Source organism: Oncorhynchus masou, chromosome 10 (genome assembly GCF_036934945.1).
Source record: "Oncorhynchus masou masou isolate Uvic2021 chromosome 10, UVic_Omas_1.1, whole genome shotgun sequence".
NCBI classification, from domain to species: Eukaryota; Metazoa; Chordata; class Actinopteri; order Salmoniformes; family Salmonidae; genus Oncorhynchus; species Oncorhynchus masou.
The window spans coordinates 967,361-988,848 of record NC_088221.1 but is presented as its reverse complement, the minus strand read 5'-3'; the positions used below and the strand labels follow the sequence as shown (position 1 = coordinate 988,848).

The following is a 21,488-nucleotide window of genomic DNA, read 5'->3' as shown; positions in this document are numbered from 1 at the left end:
GGAAAATACATTCAGGAAAAAAACCTGGGAATATTCATGTGTCATGTTTGTTTTTTAAACAATCTTTGACAACTAACAATCACCAAAATAAAAGCTAGACAGTAAGGGAGAAAAAAAACAACATTTTTAACAGTATCCACTTTGTTATTATGTTTCAGAAAAACAACACATTGTTAGTTCTCAAAGATTGTATTATAAAAAATATATAGGTCCATTATATTTTCTGCCATGAATATTCCCAGGTTTTACAGAATTGTATTATCCATGGCAAAATTAATAGAATTACAGGAAATTGGCTTTAAAAGTGGAACATTTTCTCTCAGCTGCTTGGCAGAATGTGTAGAATTACAGGAAATTAGCTTTAAAATACACTGCTCAAAAAATTAAAGGGAACACTAAAATAACACATCCTAGATCTGAAATGAATGAAATATTCTTATTAAATACTTTGTTCTTTACATAGTTCAATGTGCTGACAACAAAATCACACAAAACTTATCAATGGAAATTTATCAAGCCATGGAGGTCTGGATTTGGAGACACTCAAAATTAAAGTGGAAAGCCACTCTACAGGCTGATCCAACTTTGATGTAATGTCCTTAAAACAAGTCAAAATGAGGCTCAGTAGAGTGTATGACGTTCCCTACAACGCCTGGGCATGCTCCTGATGAGGTGGCGGATGGTCTCCTGAGGGATCTCCTCCCAGACCTGGACAAAAGCATCCGACAACTCCTGGACAGTCTGTGGTGCAAAGTGGCGTTGGTGGATGGAGAGAGACATGATGTCCCAGATGTGCTCAATTGGATTCAGGTCTGGGGAACGGGTGGGCCAGTCCATAGCATCAATGCCTTCTTCTTGCAGGAACTGCTGACACACTCCAGCCACATGAAGTGTAGCATTGTCTTGCATTAGGAGGAACCCAGGGCCAACCGCACCAGCATATGGTCTCACAAGGGCTCTGAGGATCTCATCTCGGTACCTAATGGCAGTCAGGCTACCTCTGGCGAGCACATGGAGGGCTGTGCGGCCCCCCAAAGAAATGCCACCCCACACCATGACTGACCCACCGCCAAACCGGTCATGCTGGAGGATGTTGCAGGCAGCAGAACGTTCTCCACGGCATCTCTAGACTCTGTCACATCTGTCACATGCGCTCAGTGTGAACCTGCTTTCATCTGTGAAGAGCACAGGGCGCCAGTGGCGAATTTGCCAATCTTGGTGTTCTCTGGCAAATGCCAAACGTCCTTGCACGGTGTTGGGCTGTAAGCACAACCTCCACCTTTGGACGTCGGTCCCACATACCACCCTCATGGAGTCTGTTTCTGACCGTTTGAGCAGACACATGCACATTTGTGGCCTGCTGGAGGTCCTTTTGCAGGGCTCTGGCAGTGCTCCTCCTGCTCCTCCTTGCACAAAGGTGGAGGTAGCGGTCCTGCTGCTGGGTTGTTGCCCTCCTACGGCCTCCTACATGTCTCCTGATGTACTGGCCTGTCTCCTGGTAGCGCCTCCATGCTCTGGACACTACGCTGACAGACACAGCAAACTTTCTTGCCACAGCTCGCATTGATGTCCCATCCTGGATGAGCTGCACTACCTGAGCCACTTGTGTGGGTTGTAGACTCGGTCTCACGCTACCACTAGAGTGAAAGCACCGCCAGCATTCAAAAGTGACCAAAACATCAGCCAGGAAGCATAGGAACTGAGAAGTGGTCTGTGGTCACCACCTGCAGAAACACTTCTTTATTGGGGGTGTATTGCTAATTGCCTATAATTTCCACCTGTTGTTTATTCCATTTGCACAACAGCATGTGCAATTATTTGTCAATCAGTGTTGCTTCCTAAGTGGACAGTTTGATTTCACAGAAGTGTGATTGACTTGGAGTTACATCGTGTTGTTTAAGTGTTCCCTTTATTTTTTTGAGCAGTGTATTTTATGTTTTTGTCATTTACCCATCATCCAGAGTGATTACTAGTTTGTGCATTCATTATAGCAGGTATAGTAAGTGCACTTTTCCTCAATAAAGTAACTATTACCAGTTTGTGTATTCATCTTAAAATAGCAGGTATAGTAAGTGCACTTTTCCTCAATAAAGTAACTATTATCAGTTTGTGCATTCATTATAGCAGGTATAGTAATTGCACTTTTCCTCAATAAAGTAACTATTACCAGTTTGTGTATTCATCGTAAAATAGCAGATATAGTAAGTGCACTTTTCCTCGATAAAGTAACTATTACCAGTTTGTGCATTCATCTTAAAATAGCAGGTATAGTAAGTGTACTTTTCCTCAATAAAGTAACTATTACCAGTTTGTGCATTCATCTTAAAATAGCAGGTATAGTAAGTGCACTTTTCCTCGATAAAGTAACTATTACCAGTTTGTGCATTCATCTTAAAATAGCAGGTATAGTAAGTGCACTTTTCCTCAATAAAGTAACTATTACCAGTTTGTGCATTCATCTTAAAATAGCGGGTATCGTAAGTGCACTTTTCCTTAATAAAGTAACTATTACCAGTTTGTGCATTCATTATAGCAGGTATAGTAAGTAACTATTACCAGTTTGTGCATTCATCTTAAAATAGCAGGTATAGTAAGTGCACTTTTCCTCAATAAAGTAACTTACCAGTATGTGCATTCATCTTAAAATAGCAGGTATAGTAAGAGCACATTTCTTCAATAAAGTAACTATTACCAGTCTGTGCATCTTTGATATATGAAATAGCAGGTATAGTAAGTGCACTTTTCCTCAAATAAGTAACTATTAGCAAAGTCAGCACTAGAAAACAAACAAACAAACAAATAAAGCTCAGCTCCATGGAAAAATGTGTAGAATTGCAGGAAATTGGTTTAAAATGCTCACATTTCTGTACATGGCCAACATAGGGGCCTCTAAAATGTAGGTACATGGACAGCCGACTGCCAAGCCCCCACCTCAGCCCCTTCTTGCTCTCCCACCCACCTAACTGTCTTTTTCTTTTTCCACAAAAAGATGTGTAGCTATGAAAAGACAACTGACATTTACTCCTGAGGTGCTGATTAATCCAAGATGGCGTAGCAGTCAGACGTCTTTGTCCTGTCGTGTCCCTTGTATACATCGTTTTACATATTTTCCGTCACATATCCTTTAAAATATTTTGCTAAACCTCATCATCTAAATACTCTCCTGCAACCCGCCTCACCCAATGAGGCGTGGATCTGCTTTTTTTCCCTCAAGTATTTATATTTACTTCGGATCTGGAATCCCTCAACTGAAGCTAGCCAGCGAACTACCAGCTATCAGTCAGCAAACCATTGCCAGCGGTCATCAGCTAACCTTCAGCTCGGAAAGCTCTCGCCAGTTTCGAACAACGTGACTCTAACCAGAGCATAATGGACCTGTTATTCTTATCCCCGGATTCCTACCGCAAACTGAACATTTTCATCTGGATCTTCACAACTAGCTTACCGCAATCCCGGATGACTACACCTGGCTAGCGTCTCCATCCCAGAGCAAGCACAAATTTAGCTTGAAGCTAGCCCGGCCAGGGCTCCTGTGCTACCACCGAAGCATACTCCAGGGCTACAATATCAGCCTGCTAGCTACCTAGAGCAACTTGGAACCCTACTAATTACACGACTGGTCTATCGACGTCACCGCATGAAGAGGCAAAAACAGACTCACCCCCATCGCGACACCCCCCCCCCCCCAAAGGCTAACTTTCTAGCCCCTGCTATCTGCTTGCTTGCTAACCCGGTCTGCTAACTGCTAAACTGCCGGGCCCTGGTCTGCTAACTGCTAGCTTGCCTGTCCGGACTGCTAGCCCTTGCTAACTGCTTGCTTGCCAACCCGGTCTGCTAACTGCTAGCCCTTGCTCACTGCTTGCTTGCTAACCCGGTCTGATAACTGCTAGCTAGCTAGCTTGCACTGGTCTACTAACTGCTAACCCATGCTAACTGTTTGCTTGCTAACCCGGCCTGCTAACTGCTAGCTAGCTGAATCGCCATGTCCCCAGCCAGCCCAAGCACTCACTGGACCCATATGTTTACTTGGCTACGCATGCCTCTCTCTAATATCACTATGCCTTGTCCATTACTGTCCTGGTTAGTGATTACTGTCTTATTTCACTGTAGAGCCTCTAGCCCTGCTCAATATGCCTTAACTGACCATGTTGTTCCACCTCCTACATATGCGATGACATCACCTGGTTTAAACATCTCTCGAGACTATATCTCTCTCTTCATTACTCAATGCCTAGGTTTACCTCCAATGTACTCACATCCTACCTTACCTTTGTCTGTACACTATGCCTTGAATCTATGCTATCGTGCCCAGAAACCTGCTCCTTTTACTCTCTGTTCTGAACGTGCTAGACGGCCAGTTCGTATAGTCTTTAGCTGTACCCTTATCCTACTTCTCCTCTGTTCCTCTGGTGATGTGGACGTTACTCCAGGTCCTGCAATGCCTAGCTCCACTCCCACCCCCCAGGTGCTCTCATTTGTTGACTTCTGTAAACGTAAAGCCTTGGTTTCATGCATGTTAACATTAGAAGCCTAATCCCTAAGTTTGTTTAACTCACTGCTTTAGCACACTCTGAAATCTCCATTGCTGACTATAACGTTTTACGCCAAGATAGAACTGCCAAAGGGGGCGGTGTTGCAATCTACTGCAGAGATAGAAAGTAATACAGAACTCTGCAGGCTTAGTCTGTACCCAAACAATTTGAGCTACTACTTCTAAAAATTCACCTTTCCAGAAACAAGTCTCTCACTGTTGCCGCTTGCTATAGACCTCCCTCTGCCCCCAGCTGTGCCCTCGATACTATATGTGAAATGATTTCCCCCATCTATCTTCTGAGCTCGTGCTACTAGGTGACCTAAACTTGGACAAGCTTAACACCCCGGCCATACTACAAACTAAGCTTGATGCCCTCAATCTCACACAAATTATCAATGAACCTACCAGGTACAACCCCAAATCAGTAAACACGGGAACCCTCATAGATGTCATCCTAACTAATTCGCCCTCCAAATACACCTCTGCTGTTTTCAATCAAGATCTCAGCAATCACTGCCTCATTGCCTGCATCCGTAATGGGTCTGCGACCAAACGACCACCCCTCATCACTGTCAAACGCTCCCTGAAACACTTCTGCGAGCAGGCCTTTCTAATCGACCTGGCCGGGGTATCCTGGAATGACATTGACCTCATCCCGTCAGTAGATGATGCCTGGCTATTCTTTAAAAGTGCCTTCCTCACCATCTTAAATAAGCATGCCCCTCTCAAAAAAATTAGATCTAGGAATAGATATAGTCCTTGGTTTGCGCCAGACCTGTCTACCCTTGACCAGCACAAAAACATCCTGTGGCGTTCTGCATTAGCATCGAATAGCCCTCGTGATATGCAACTTTTCAGGGAAGTTAGGAACAAATATAAACAGGCAGTTAGAAAAGCTAAGGCAAGCTTTTTCAAACAGAAATTTGCATCCTGTAGTACTAACTCAAAAAACTTCTGGGACACTGTAAAGTCCATGGAGAATAAGAGCAACTCCTCCCAGCTGCCAACTGCTCTGAGGCTAGGAAACACTGTCACCTCTGATAAATCCACTATAATTGAGAATTTCAATAAGAGTTTCTCTACGGCTGGCCATGCTTTCCACATGGCTACCCCTACCCCGGTCAGCTGCCCGGCACCCTCCACAGCAACCCGCCAAAGCCCCCACCCTTTCTCCTTTACCCAAATCCAGATAGCCGATTTTCTGAAAGAGCTGCAAAATCTGGACCCCTACAAATCAGCCGGGCTAGACAATCTGGACCCTCTCTTTCTAAAAATGATTTGCCAAAATTGTTGCAACCCCTATTACTAGCCTGTGCAACCTCTCTTTCGTATCGTCTGAGATTCCCAAAGATTGGAAAGCTGCCGCGGTCATCCCCCTCTTCAAAGGGGGTGACACTCTAGACCCAAACTGCTACAGACCTATATCTATCCTACCCTGTCTTTCTAAGGTCTTCGAAAGTCAAGTTAACAAACAGATTACTGACCATTTCGAATCCCACCATACCTTCTCCGCTATGCAATCTGGTTTCAAAGCTGGTCATGGGTGCACCTCAGCCACGCTCAAGGTTCTAAACAACATCATAACCACCATCGATAAGAGACATTACTGTGCAGCCGTATTCATCAACCTGGCCAAGGCTTTCGACTCTGTCAATCACAACATTCTTATTGGCAGACTCGACAGCCTTGGTTTCTCAATTGATTGCCTCGCCTGGTTTACCAACTACTTCTGTGATAGAGTTCAGTGTGTCAAATCGGAGGGCCTGTTGTCTGGACCTCTGACAGTCTCTATGGGTGTGCCACAGGGTTCAATTCTCAGGCCGACTCTCTTTTCTGTATACATCAATGATGTTGCTCTTGCTGCTGGTGATTCTCTGATCTACCTCTATGCAGACGATACCATTCTGTATACTTCTGGCCACTCCTTGGACACTGTGTTAACTAACCTCCAGACGAGCTTCAATGCCATACAACTCTCCTTCCGTGGCCTCCAACTGCTCTTAAACGCATGCTTTTCAATCGATCACTGCCCGCACCTGCTCGCCCGTCCAGCATCACAACTCTAGACAGCTCTGACTTAGAATACGTGGACAACTACAAATACCTGGGTGTCTGGTTAGACTGTAAACTCTCCTTCCAGGCTCACATTAAGCATCTCAAATCCAAAATTAAATCTAGAATCGGCTTCCTATATCGCCAAACATACCCTCGTAAAACTGACCATCCTACCGAAACTCGACTTCGGTGATGTCATCTATAAAATAGCCTCCAACACCCTACTCAACAAACTGGATGCAGTCTATCACAGTGCCATCCATTTTGTCACCAAAGCCCCATATACTACCCACCATTGTGACCTGTATGCTCTCGTTGGTTGGCCCTCGCTTCATACTTGTCGCCAAACCCACTGGCTACAGGTTATCTACAAGTCTCTGCTAGGTAAAGTCCCCCCTTATCTCAGCTCACTGGTCACCATAGCAGCACCCACTCATACCTGCTGGAGCACGTGCTACATCTCACTGGTCACCCCCAAATCCAATTCCTCCTTTGGTCGTCTTTCCTTCCAGTTCTCTGCTGCCCATGACTGGAACGAATTGCAAAACTCTCTGAAGCTGGAGACTCACATCTCCCTCACTAGCTTTAAGCACCAGCTGTCAGAGCAGTTTACAGATCACTGCACCTGTACTTAGCCTATCTGTAAACAGCTAATCTATCTACCTACCTCATCCCCATACTGGTATTTATTTATTTTGCTCGTTTGCACCCCAGTATCTCTACCTGCACATTCATCTTCTGCCGATCTACCATTCCAGTGTTTAATTGCTATATTGTAATTACTTCGCCACCATGGCCTATTTATTTCCTTAACTTACCTCATTTGCACTCACTGAATATAGACTTTTTGTTTTCTTTTGTTCTACTGTATTATTGACTGTATGTTTTGTTTATTCCATGTGTAAATCTGTGTTATTGTATGTGTCGAATTGCTATGCTTTATCTTGGCCAGGTTGCAGTTGCAAATGAGAACTTGTTCCCAACTAGCCTACCTGGTTAAATAAAGGTGAAAAAATAAAAAATAAATAAATAAAAACCTGTTGGACCCTCGACAACCACTGTGTTTATTATTATTAGACCCTGCTGGTCATTTATGAACATTTGAACATCTTGGCCATGTTCTGTTATAATCTCCTCCCGGCACAGCCAGAAGAGGACTGGCCACCCCTCACAGCCTGGTTCCTCTCTAGGTTTCTTCCTAGGTTTTGGCCTTTCTAGTGTGTTTTTCCTAGCCACCGTGCTTCTACACCTGCATTGCTTGCTGTTTGGGGTTTTAGACTGGGTTTCTGTACAGCACTTTGAGATATCAGCTGATGTAAGAAGGGCTATGTAAATACATTTGATTTGATTATGATTTAGCAACATGGCACAGTACAGTAGTTCCTATGTGATCATTTCTTTCAATAGCACAATTTGAACAGAGGAAGAGGGGGAGAGAAAGAGGGGGAAAGAGAGCGAGAAAGAGGGGACGAGAGACAGAGAGGGAGTGAGAGAGGGGGGAGAAGAGAGCGAGGGTGAGAGACGGGGGAGAGAGAGAGAGAAAGAGAGAGACTGCTACCATCGAGTGAGATGCTCTGGGAATTTTGGAATACTCACTCTCTCAAAGCTCCCCCCCATGCTTCCCAGGCGACCTCTCATCTGGTTGGCGCCCTGAGGAGAGAAGAGATAAATATTATTGATGTAAATGTGTGAACTTTTTGTGAGCCGCACGTTACATAACTGAACCTGATTTCAAACAGGTTCAATATTTTGCTGACGTGGAATATCAAAAACGTGTCCCTACGCCTGATAGCAATTGACAAGTGAGTTCTCACATCAATTGGATAATTTCAATATTCCACCCGAGGCCTTGAATGTGCCCTCACACACATTTCCACAACACAAAATCCATGTGTACATGTGTGTATAGTGCGTATGTTATCATGTGTGTGTGCGCACGCATGTGTCTGAGCCTGTGTGTGTGTCTGGTCACAGTCCTTGCTGTTCTATAAGGTGCATTTTATCTGTTTTTATTTGACCTAATTTCACTGCTGCATGAGTTACTTGATGTGGAATAGAGTTCCATGTAGTCGTGGCTCAATAAAGTACTGTGCGCCACCCATAGTTTGTTCTGGACTTGGACTGTGAAGAGACCTCTGGTGGCATGTCTTGTGCGGTATTTGTCCCAAATACAATGCTTTTAGTTTTTGAAATATTTAGGACTAACTTATTTCTTGCCACCCATTCAGAAACTGACTGCAGCTCCTTGTTAAGTGGTGCAGTGATTTCCCTTGCTGTAATAGCTGATGTGTATAGTGTTGAGTCATCAGCATACATAGACACACAGCCTTTACTCAGAGCCAGTGGCAGGTCATTAGTACAGATTGAAAAAGTCTGATCCTACCTGTATTACAGTATGTTGGAGAGGCTTCCATTAAAGAACACCCTCTGTGTTCTGATAGAGAGGTATCTCTCTATCCACAGTAATGCAGGGGATGTAAAGCCATAACAATTAAGTTTTTCCAGCAGCAGATTATGATCCGCAATGTCAAAAGCTGTACTTAAGTCTAACAAAACAGCTCCCACAATCTTTTTAGTATCAATTCCTCTCAATCATCAGTCATTTGTGTAACACGGAACCCAAACCGGCTGCGCGCGCACGTGCACACATTTATTTTGTACCCCCACACCAAACGCGATCACGACACACAGGTTAAAATATCACAACAAACTCTGAACCAATGCCATAAATTTGGGAACAGGTCGAAAAGCATTAAATATGTATGGCAATTTAGCTAGTTAGCTTGCACTTGCTGGCTAATTTGTCCTATTTAGCTAGCTTGCTGTTGCTAGCTAATTTGTCCTGGGATATAAACATTGAGTTGTTATTTTACCTGAAATGCACAAGGTCCTCAACTCCGACAATTAATTCACACATAAAACAGCCAACCGAATCGTTTCTAGTCATCTCTCCCCCTTTGCGACGCTCGCGCACGCGACGTGTCCGGTCTGGTCAGCATGTGCTGTACATGTTAAATGCTCTATTTTTTATTTATTTTACCTTTATTTAACCAGGCAAGTCAGTTAAGAACAAATTCTTATTTTCAATGACGGCATGGGAACAGTGGGTTAACTGCCTGTTCAGGGGCAGAACGACAGATTTGTTCCTTGTCAGCTCGGGGGTTTGAACTCGCAACCTTCCGATTACTTCCGATTACTAGTCCAACGCTCTAACCACTAGGCTACCCTGCCGCCCCTACTTAAATTATGTTGTTGATTTGTTTACTGTGAAATAGCATTTTATTTGGTCAAACCATTTAAAAAAAATAAAGTTTACTAAAGGTTAGTAGAAGGCTGATTGGTCGGCTGTTTGAGCCAGTAAAGGGTTCTTTGCAGCTTGAGGAAAGAAAGCCAGTCAACGTTTAAACCATATCTTTGGGGCAGCAGGTAGCCTAGTGGTTAGAGCGTTGGGCCAGTAACTGAAAGGTTGCTGGATCGAATTCCTGAGCTGACAAGGTAAAAATCTGTCGTTCTGCCCCTGAACAAGGCAGTTAACCCACTGTTCCCCGGTAGGCTGTCATTGTAAATAAGAATTTACTTGCCTAGTTAAATAAAGGTTAAATAAATAAATAAAATGTGCTTTTTGGCAAACTCCAAGTGGACTGTCATGTGCCTTTCAATGAGGAGAGTCTTCCGTCTGGCCACTCTACCATAAAGGCCTGATTGGTGGAGTGAAACAGAGATTGGTTGTCCTATTGAAAGGTTCTCCCATCTCCACAGAGGAATTCTGGAGCTCTCGGCTTCTCCCTGACCAAGGCCCTTCTCCCCTGATTGCTCAGTTTGGCTGGGCGGCCAGCTCTAAGAAGAGTATTGGTGGTTCCAAACTTCTTCCATTTAAGAATGATGGAGGCCACTGTGATATTGGACCTTCAATGCAGCACTTTTTTTTGGTGCCCTTCCCCAGATCTGTGCCTTGAGACAATCCTGTCTCTGAGCACTACGGACAATTCCTTCGACATCATGGCTTGGTTTTTGCTCTGGCATGCTCTGGCAACTGTGAGACAGGTGTGTGCCTTTCCAAATCATGTCCAATCAAATGAATTTCTCACAGGTGGACTCCAATCAAGTTGTACAAACATCTCAATGATGATCTAAGGAAACAGGATGCACCTGCGCTCAATTTCGATTCTCATATCAAAGGGTCTGAATACTTGTGTAAATAAGGTATATACGTTTTTTTATATAATAAATTTGCTACAAATTTTAAAAACCTCTTCTCGCTTTGTCATCATAAGGTATTGTGTGTAGATTGATGAGGAACCTTTTATATTTAATCAATTTCAGAATAAGGCTGTAACCTAACAAAATGTGGAAAAGTCCAGGGCTCTGAATACTTTCTGCATGCACTGTATTCTAAGGATATGCATTTACAATAGTAACAGATGGCAGCAAAGGTTTCAGATTCATGGACACCCATTACAAAGAAAAAGACCAAGATAAGAAACAGGGTGAGACAAGACAGATATTTGGAACTCTTGAGAAGATATTCTCAGACACAGAAAAAGACAGAAAGAGAAGGGCAGGGAAGGAGGGGAAAGAGAGAAAGAGACTGGCTGATAGACAGAGAGTGAGAAAGACAGGGACAGTGAGGGAGACAGGACAGACTTAATAGAAAGAGAATAATAAATAGAGACCTATAGATTAAAAGACAGAGATAGCCATAGTGGGAGTACCCGTGAGAAAATGTTCTCCAGTGAGCTGGTCAGCGAGCTCTTGGCCTTGTTCTTCAGGATGTCCAGTTTGAAGCGGCCGCCCGTCGCTGCTGTGCTGTCCGCTGGTGCGGTTGTGGTGTTGGGGGTTTTCTGGTACACACAGATAAAGGTCAAAGGTCAGAGGTTACGCCACTGTCGAAAACACTACAACAACCTGGTTCTATTTGGGGCAACAGTGCTGTTTAAATGCAGAGAAAAGAAAGTTTAAAAAATATTTCTTAAAAAATTCAATCATAGCCCAAACCTGTACTATTCTGTGTATAACACAGAACTTGTGAACATAGTTACAAAGAACTTTCAGTAACACTTCATAATACCGTTCAGTAGAAACCATTTCTAAGGCATTCATAATGTTTCACATTAGTCCTTATAAACCATTTACTCATCACCAGTCAAGTCTTTTTGGAGTCCCTAATCTAAAGTAATACTACCGGTCAAAACATTGAGAACACCAAGGGTTTTTCTTTTTACTATTTTCTAAACTGTATAATAGTGAAGACATCAATACTATGAAATAACACATTATGGAATGATGTTGTAACCAAAAAAGTGTTAAATTATACTTGAGATTCTTCAAATAGCCACCCTAAGCCTTGATGACAGCTTTGCACACTCTTGGCATTCTCTCAACCAGATTCACCTGGAATGCTTTTCCAACAGTCTTGAAGGAGTTCCCACATCTGTGACCAGATTCGGGAAACTACAGTGGTTCCTCCTTTAATAACCTCTTAAGGTATAGGGGGCAGCATTTTTATTTTTGGATAAATAGCGTGCCCAATTTCAACTTCATGCTACTCATGCCAGGAATATATGATATGCATATGATTAGTAGATGTGGATAGAAAACACTGACTATAACAGAACTTATGTAGCAGGCAAAACCCCGAGGACTAACTGTTCAGATTTTTTTCTCTTTTTTGCCTCTGACCGTTCCCTCTGACCGTTCCCTCTGTTGTCTTTGCCAAAGGATATTTGATAGGGACCATTTTACAGTTCCTACCACTTCCACTGGATGTTACCAGTCTTTGGAATTTGGTTGATGTTATTCATTTGTGCAAAGAAGAAGCAGCACTGGAACAAGGTTACCCTATTGAGAGTTGCGCAAGACGTAAAAAGGAGCATGGTTCGTTTACTTGCTGTATTGAATACAGATTGCCACGTCTTCAATTTGATCGATTATTAACATTTAAAAATACCTAAAGTTGTATTACAAAAGTAGTTTGAAATATTTTGGCAAAGTTTCTAGGTAACTTTTGAAATGTTTTGTAGTGACGTTCTTTTTTCTGGATCAAACGGCCTTTATAAATGGACATTTTGGGTATATATGGATGGAATTAATCGGGGGGGAAAAAAATCACCAAATGTGATGTTTATGGGACATATTGGAGTGCCAACAAAAGAAGCTCGTCAAAGGTAATGCATGTTTTATATCTTATTTCAGCATTTTGTGTAGCGCCTGCAGGGTTGAAATATGCTACCCCCTTTGTTTACTGCTGGTGCTATCATCAGATAATAGCTTCTTATGCTTTTGCCGAAAAGCTTTTTAAAATCTGATATGTTGGCTGGATTCACAACTAGTGTAGCTTTAATTGAGTATCTTACATGTGTGATTTAATGAATGTTTGATTTTATATAATTATTTGAATTTGCCGCCCTGCACTTTCCCTGTTGTTTTTTTTCCTAAGTGAGACGCAAGCGTCTCCTATACCATAAGAAGTTAAAAGTTGCGAGCTTGCACCGCGGGACTTAGAGGTACCCAGCGTCACGGCTTCATTGCTCCAGACCACCACAAGGGGGAGTTAGAGCACTCATTATGCATTTGGGTCCCAAGGTTTTTATATGACCAATCATATTGAGTGGTTCCAATGATGAATTTGACGCAAGCCACCTGGTGACTTTCTTCATGCAAAAATGTCTGACAAAACATTACGGTGGAAGCAGATGTAAGTAGTTATAACGGCATAACGAGTCAAGTAAAAACTCTACGATTGAGAGAAATATGTTAGTTAATGTAGAGACAGACATTTGTGCATACGTCTTTGTCATGAAGTTAATTTACGAAAATCGCTATTTGGCAAGTTAGCTGACTAGCTAACATTAGCCAGCTAGTTAGCTAGTGTTATGACATGAGTATGAATGTGTAATGCGTGTTGTTTAATGTTTTAGGGACTCTTGAGAAACAGTGGATGTAAAGAATCTAGCTAGCTAAAGCATTTACTGCAAATTGCAAACTGCTTGCCTTGCTTATATTTGCCATGCAATTGCGCTGAAGTAACAAAGTCTAACTATTTATTTGCTTATTGTGTTGTGGAGGATTTTAAAAAAACTATGCCTATGAATGTGTAGCTAGCAACAGTATGTTGCCGATCTGTGTATGGACCCTAAAACGTTTGGTATGAATATTAGTTCAGAACCTATGAACCTCAGCTATCATAGTTGTTGTATCAACTACAAGTCTGAATGGCATTAATGAAGCCTATGGATAGAGTAGAATATAATAACTTTATTGTGCCAAGGATGCAAGTCCTATATACACGTACTGTGGTTATTATCACTCATGAGGTTCCCACATTGTAGCCTGTACATTGAATATAATCACTGATCATGTATTCTTCCTTGGCAAATAAAGGTGCGATTCAGGTATGAATCTCTGAGACATTATTTTTCAGTCATATCCAATACCAGGTGTATCAAACTCCATTCTTTGAATGATGCTGTGTCTACATGTACAGTGCCTTGCGAAAGTATTCGGCCCCCTTGAACTTTGCGACCTTTTGCCACATTTCAGGCTTCAAACATAAAGATATAAAATTGTATTTTTTTGTGAAGAATCAACAAGTGGGACACAATCATGAAGTGGAACGACATTTATTGGATATTTCAAACTTTAACAAATAAAAAACTGGAAAATTGGGCGTGCAAAATTATTCAGCCCCCTTAAGTTAATACTTTGTAGCGCCACCTTTTGCTGCGATTACAGCTGTAAGTCGCTTGGGGTATGTCTCTATCAGTTTTGCACATCGAGAGACTGAAATTTTTTCCCATTGCTCCTTGCAAAACAGCTCGAGCTCAGTGAGATTGGATGGAGAGCATTTGTGAACAGCAGTTTTCAGTTCTTTCAACAGATTCTCGATTGGATTCAGGTTTGGACTTTGACTTGGCAATTCTAACACCTGGATATGTTTATTTTTGAACCATTCCATTGTAGATTTTGCTTTATGTTTTGGATCATTGTCTTGTTGGAAGACAAATCTCCGTCCCAGTCTCAGGTCTTTTGCAGACTCCATCAGGTTTTCTTCCAGAATGGTCCTGTATTTGGCTCCATCCATCTTCCCATCAATTTTAACCATCTTCCCTGTCCCTACTGAAGAAAAGCAGGCCCAAACCATGATGCTGCCACCACCATGTTTGACAGTGGAGATGGTGTGTTCAGGGTAATGAGCTGTGTTGCTTTTACGCCAAACATAACGTTTTGCATTGTTGCCAAAAAGTTCAATTTTGGTTTCATCTGACCAGAGCACCTGCTTCCACATGTTTGGTGTGTCTCCCAGGTGGCTTGTGGCAAACTTTAAACAACACTTTTTATGGATATCTTTAAGAAATGGCTTTCTTCTTGCCACTCTTCCATAAAGGCCAGATTTGTGCAATATACTGATTGTTGTCCTATGGACAGAGTCTCCCACCTCAGCTGTAGATCTCTGCAGTTCATCCAGAGTGATCATGGGCCTCTTGGCTGCATCTCTGATCAGTCTTCTCCTTGTATGAGCTGAAAGTTTAGAGGGACGGCCAGGTCTTGGTAGATTAGCAGTGGTCTGATACTCCTTCCATTTCAATATTAAATCGCTTGCACAGTGCTCCTTGGGATGTTTAAAGCTTGGGAAATCTTTTTGTATCCAAATCCGGCTTTAAACTTCTTCACAACAGTATCTCGGACTTGCCTAGTGTGTTCCTTGTTCTTCATGATGCTCTCTGCGCTTTTAACGGACCTCTGAGACTATCACAGTGCAGGTGCATTTATACGGAGACTTGATTACACACAGGTGGATTGTATTTATCATCATTAGTCATTTAGGTCAACATTGGATCATTCAGAGATCCTCACTGAACTTCTGGAGAGAGTTTGCTGCACTGAAAGTAAAGGGGCTGAATAATTTTGCACGCCCAATTTTTCAGTTTTTGATTTGTTAAAAAAGTTTGAAATATCCAATAAATGTCGTTCCACTTCATGATTGTGTCCCACTTGTTTTTGATTCTTCACAAAAAAATAGTTTTAAATCTATGTTTGAAGCATGAAATGTGGCAAAAGGTCGCAAAGTTCAAGGGGGCCGAATACTTTCGCAAGGCACTGTATGTATTACAATTATACACTTCAACAGTGTTTACCACTCCTGCTCCTGGGACATCAATGATTACACATTGTAACTATGCAATAGACTGGAAAAATGATTTAAGTAAAGGCTGATTTGTAATTCATATATACAGAAATACATCCATGTCTATCTAACTCCCTTCATCTGCATTAATCTGAGGACACATGATAGTATTTCAATGAGATACTTAATTTCAACGAGTGGAGATTGTGAAACACTTTATTGAAAGAAGTTCATTATCCAGGTGTTATAAATACATAATGCATTATAATTACGATAATTGTAATATTATAAATACAAGTTCAATCTGTACTTCAATGCACATATGTTGTGCATTATAAAAAAAAGTGGTGGTGGTGAGAGGGGGGTGTAGAAGACAGGAAACGAAAGGGGTAAAAGAGGAGCAGGGAAGACAGCATATGATTAATGAATCACAGTGCTACCCTAATATTCTCTCAGTTCATCAAAATTACATAGAGTGTCTTGTGGTGTCTCCCAACAAGCCTTGGGCTCCCAGTCAGCCCGAAGGTTATCTTAAGAGCGGGTGAGGTGGAGATGACAGGACTGGCTTCCTCTCTTACATCAAAACATACCTGCAGACGAGAGACAGATGGATAGAGAGATAAAGTTGAAGAAGTCGGAAGTTTACATACACTTAGGTTGGAGTCAAAAACTTGTTTTTCAACCACTACACAAATTACTTGTTAACAAACTATAGTTTTGGCAAGTTGGTTTGGACATTTACTTTGTGCATGACAAGTAATTTTTCCAGCATTTTTTTACAGACAGATTATTTCACTTATAATTTACTGTATCACAATCCCAGTGGGTCAAAAGTTTACAGTCGTCGCCTAAAGTTTTGAGAATGACACAAATATTAAGTTTGCTGCTTCAGTGTCTAGATACTTTTGTCTGATGTTACTATGGAATGCTGAAGTATAATTATAAGCATTTCATAAGTGTCAAAGGCTTTTATTGACAATTACATGAAGTTGATGCAAAGTCAATATTTGCAGTGTTGACCCTTCTTTTTCAAGACCTCTGCAATCCACCCTGGCATGCTGTCAATTAACTTCTGGCCATATCCTGACTGATGGCAGCCCATTCTTGCATAATCAATGCTTGGAGTTTGTCAGAATTTGTGGGTTTTTGTTTTGTCCACCCGCCTCTTGAGGATTGACCACAAGTTCTCAATGGGATTAAGGTCTGGGGAGTTTCCTGGCCATGGACCCAAAATATCAATGTTTTGTTGCCTGGGCCACTTAGTTATCGCTTTTGACTTATGGCAAGGTGCTCCATCATGCTGGAAAAGACATTGTTTGTCACCAAACTGTCACCTGGGTGGTTGGGTGAAGTTGTTCTCTGAGAATGTGTTGGTACCATTCTTTATTCATGGCGGTGTTCTTAGGCAAAATTGTGAGTGAGCCCACTCCCTTGGCTGAGAAGCAAACCCACACATGAATGGTCTCAGGATGCTTTAACAATCGGAAAGGGGATTCATCAGAGAGAATGACCTTACCCCAGTCCTCAGCAGTCCAATCCCTGTACCTTTTGCAGAATATCAGTCTGTCCCTGATGTTTTCCTGGAGAGAAATGGCTTCTTTGCTGCCCTTCTTGACACCAGGCCATCCTCCAAAAGTCTTTGCCTCACTGTGCGTGCAGATGCACTCACACCTGCCTGCTGCCATTCCTGACCAAGCTCTGTACTGGTGGTGCCCCGATCCCGCAGCTGAATCAACTTTAGGAGACGGTCCTGGCGCTTGCTGGAATTTCTTGGGCGCCCTGAAGCCTTCTTCACAACAATTGAAGGTGTTGATGATCCGATAAATGGTTGACTTAGGTGCAATCTTACTGGAAGTAATATCCTTGCCTGTGAAGCCCTTTTTGATCAAAGCAATGATGTTTCCTTGCAGGTAACCATGGTTGACAGAGGAAGAACAATGATTCCATGCACCACCCTCCTTTTGAAGCTTCCAGTCTGTTATTCAAACTCAATCAGCATGACAGAGTGATCTCCAGCCTTGTCCTCGTCAACACTCACACCTGTGTTAACGAGAGAATCACTGACATGATGTCAGCTGGTCATTTTGAGGCAGGGCTGAAATGCAGAATAAATATTTTTGGGGAATTCAGTTAATTTGCATGGCGAAGAGGGACTTTGCAATTAATTGCAATTCATCTGATCACTCTTCATAACATTGTGGAGTATATACAAACTTCCATCATACAAAGTGAGGCAGCAGACTTTGTGAAAATTAATATTTGTGTCATTCTCAAAACGACAGTCACAACTGTACATACTCCAAGTTGACTGTGCCATTTAACAGCTTGGAAAATTCCAGAATATGATGTCATGCCTTTTCTAAATTTACATAATTTGAGTCAATTGGAGGTGTACCTGTGGATGTATTTCAAGGCCTACCTTCACACTCAGTGCCTCTTGGCTTGACATCATGGGAAAATCAAAAGAAATCAGCCAAGAAAAAAAATGTAGACCCCCACAAGTCTGGTTCATCCTTGGGAACATTATCCAAAAGCTTGAAGGTACCACGATTGTCTGTACAAAAAAGAATACGCAAGTAGAGTGGGGCAAAAAAGTATTTAGTCAGCCACCAATTGTGCAAGTTCTCCCACTTAAAAAGATGAGAGAGACCTGTCATTTTCATCATAGGTACACTTCAACTATGACAGACAAAATGAGAAAAAAAATCCAGAAAATCCTTTTTAATGAATTTATTTGCAAATTATGGTGGAAAATAAGTATTTGGTCACCTACAAACAAGCAAGATTTCTGGCTCTCACAGACCTGTTACAACTTCTTTAAGAGGCTCCTCTGTCCTCCACTCGTTACCTGTATTAATGGCACATGTTTGAACTTGTTATCAGCACAAAAGACACCTGTCCACAACCTCATACAGTCAGACTCCAAACTCCACTATGGCCAAGACCAAAGAGCTGTCAAAGGACACCAGAAACAAAATTGTAGACCTGCACCAGGCTGGGAAGACTCAATCTGCAATAGGTAAGCAGCTTGGTTTGAAGAAATCAACTGTGGGAGCAATTATTAGGAAATGGAAGACATACTAGACCACTGCTAATCTCCCTCGATCTGGGGCTCCACGCAAGATCTCACCCCGTGGGGTCAAAATGATCACGAGAACGGTGAGCAAAAATCCCAGAACCACACGGGGGGACATAGTGAATGACCTGCAGAGAGCTGGGACCAAAGTAACACACTACGCCGCCAGGGACTCAAATCCTGCAGTGCCAGACGTGTCCCCCTGCTTAAGCCAGTACATGTCCAGGCCCGTCTGAAGTTTGCCAGAGAGCATTTGGATGATCCAGAAGAAGAGAATGTCATATGGTCAGATGAAACAAAAATAGAACTTTTTGGTAAAACTCAACTCGTCGTGTTTGGAGGACAAAGAATGCTGAGTTGCATCCAAAGAACACCATACCTACTGTGAAACATGGGGGTGGAAACCTCATGCTTTGGGGCTGTTTTTCTGCAAAGGGACCAGGACGACTGATCTGTGTAAAGGAAAGAATGAATGGGGCCATGTATCGTGAGATTTTCAGTGAAAACCTCCTTCCATCAGCAAGGGCATTGAAGATGAAACGTGACTGGGTCTTTCAGTATGACAATGATCCCAAACACATCGCCCGGGCAACGAAGGAGTGGCTTCATAAGAAGCATTTCAAGGTCCTGGAGTGGCCTAGCAAGTCTCCAGATCTCAACCCCATAGAAAATCTTTGAAGGAGTTGCAAGTCCGTGTTGCCCAGCAACAGCCCCAAAACATCACTGCTCTAGAGGAGATTTGCATGGAGGAATGGGCCAAAAGACCAGCAACAGTGTGTGAAAACCTTGTCAAACGTTTTCTGTAAGTCTTCACCTCTGTCATTGGCAACAAAGGGTATATAACAAAGTATTGAGAAACTTTTGTTATTGACCAAATACTTATTTTCCACCATAATTTGCAAATAAATTAATTAAAAATCCTACAATGTGACTTTCTGGAGAAAAAAACAATCTCATTTTGTCTGTCATAGTTGAAGTGTACCTATGATGAAAATTACAGGCCTCTCATCTTTTTAAGTGGGAGAACTTGCACAATTGGTGGATGACTAAATACTTTTTGCCCCATGGTATAAACACCATGAGACCACGTAGCCATCATACCACTCAGAAAGGAGACATGTTCTGTCTCCTAGAGATGAACGTACTTTGGTGCGAAAAGTGCCAATAAATCCCAGAACAGCAGCAAAGGACCTTGTGACGATGCTGGAGGAAACAGGTACAAAAGTATATATCTCCACAGTAAAATGAGTCCTATATCGACATAACCTGAAAGGCCGCTCAGGAAGGAAGAAGCCACTGCTCCAAAACCATCATAAAAAAGGCCAGATTACAGTTTGCAACTGCACATGGGGAAAAATATTGTACTTTTTGGAGAAATATCCTCTGGTCTGATGAAACAAAAATAGAACTACTTGGCCATAATGACCATCCTTGTGTTTGGAGGAAAAAGGGGGATGCTTGCAAGCCGAAGAACACCATCCCAACCATAAAGCACGGGGGTGGCTGCATCATGTTGTGGGGTGCTTTGCTGCAAGAGGGACTGGAGCACTTCACAAAATAGATGGCATCATGAGGTAGAAGAATTATGTGGATATATTGAAGCAATGTCTCAAGACATCAGTCGGGAAGTTAAAGCTTGGTCGCAAATGGGTCTTCCAAATGGACAATGACCCCAAGCATACTTTCAAAGTTGTGGCAAAATGGCTTAAGTACATCAAAGTCAAGGTATTGGAGTAAACATCACAAAGCCTTGACCTCAATCCTATAGACAATTTGAGAGTATTTCAGTGTATATGCAACAGTTTGGGCCGCCTAATTTGCCAGAATTCTACGTAATTATGACATAACATTGAAGGTTGTGCAATGTAACAGGAATATTTAGACTTATGGATACCACCCATTAGATAAAATACGGACCGGTTCCTTATTTCACTGAAAGAATAATGGTCTTGTTTTCGAGATGATAGTTTCCGGATTCGACCATATTAATGACCGAAGGCTTTTATTTCTCTGTGTTATTATGTTATAACTAAGTCTATGATTTGATAGAGCAGTCTGACTGAGCGGTGGTAGGCAGCAGCAGGCTCGTAAGCATTCATTCAAACAGTACTTTTGTGCGTTTTGCCAGCAGCTCTTCGCAATGTTTCAAGTATTGCGCTGTTTATGACTTCAAGCCTATCAACTCCCGAGATTAAGCTGGTGTAACCGATGTGAAATGGCTAGCTAGTTAGCAAGGTGCGTGCTAATAGCGTTTCAAACATCACTCGCGAGACTTGGAGTGGTTGTTCTCCTTGCTCTGCATGGGTAACGCTGCTTCAAGTGTGGCTGTTGTCGATGTGTTCCTGGTTCAAGCCCAGGTAGGAGCGAGGAGAGGGACGGAAGCTATACTGTTACACTGGCAATACTAAAGTGCCTATAAGAACACCCAATAGTCAAAGGTTAATGAAATACAAATGGTATAGATAGAAATAGTCCTATAATTCCTATAATAACTACAGCCTACAACTTCTTACCTGGGAATATTGATGACTCCTGTTAAAAGGAACCACCAGCTTTCATATGTTCTCATGTTCTGAGCAAGGAACGTAAACATTAGCTCTATTACATAGCACATATTGCACTTTTACTTTCTTCTCCAACATTTCGTTTTTGCATTATTTAAACCAAATTTAACATGTTTCATTATTTATTTGAGGCTA

General features: G+C 42.2%; 1 protein-coding gene across 2 annotated transcripts in view; it reads right to left on the bottom strand.

The window, feature by feature from the left end:
• Nucleotides 1–21,488, bottom strand: part of tbc1d4 (TBC1 domain family, member 4) — a 153,942-nt gene that overhangs the window by 63,283 nt on the left and 69,171 nt on the right. For both annotated transcript variants that reach the window (XM_064975640.1, XM_064975641.1), the window contains exons 10-11: nucleotides 11,302–11,430; nucleotides 8,186–8,239 (exon numbers count right to left, since the gene is read on the bottom strand). In XM_064975640.1, the coding sequence (XP_064831712.1) occupies nucleotides 8,186–8,239; nucleotides 11,302–11,430 (183 nt within the window). The remainder of the gene's footprint in view (nucleotides 1–8,185; nucleotides 8,240–11,301; nucleotides 11,431–21,488) is intronic.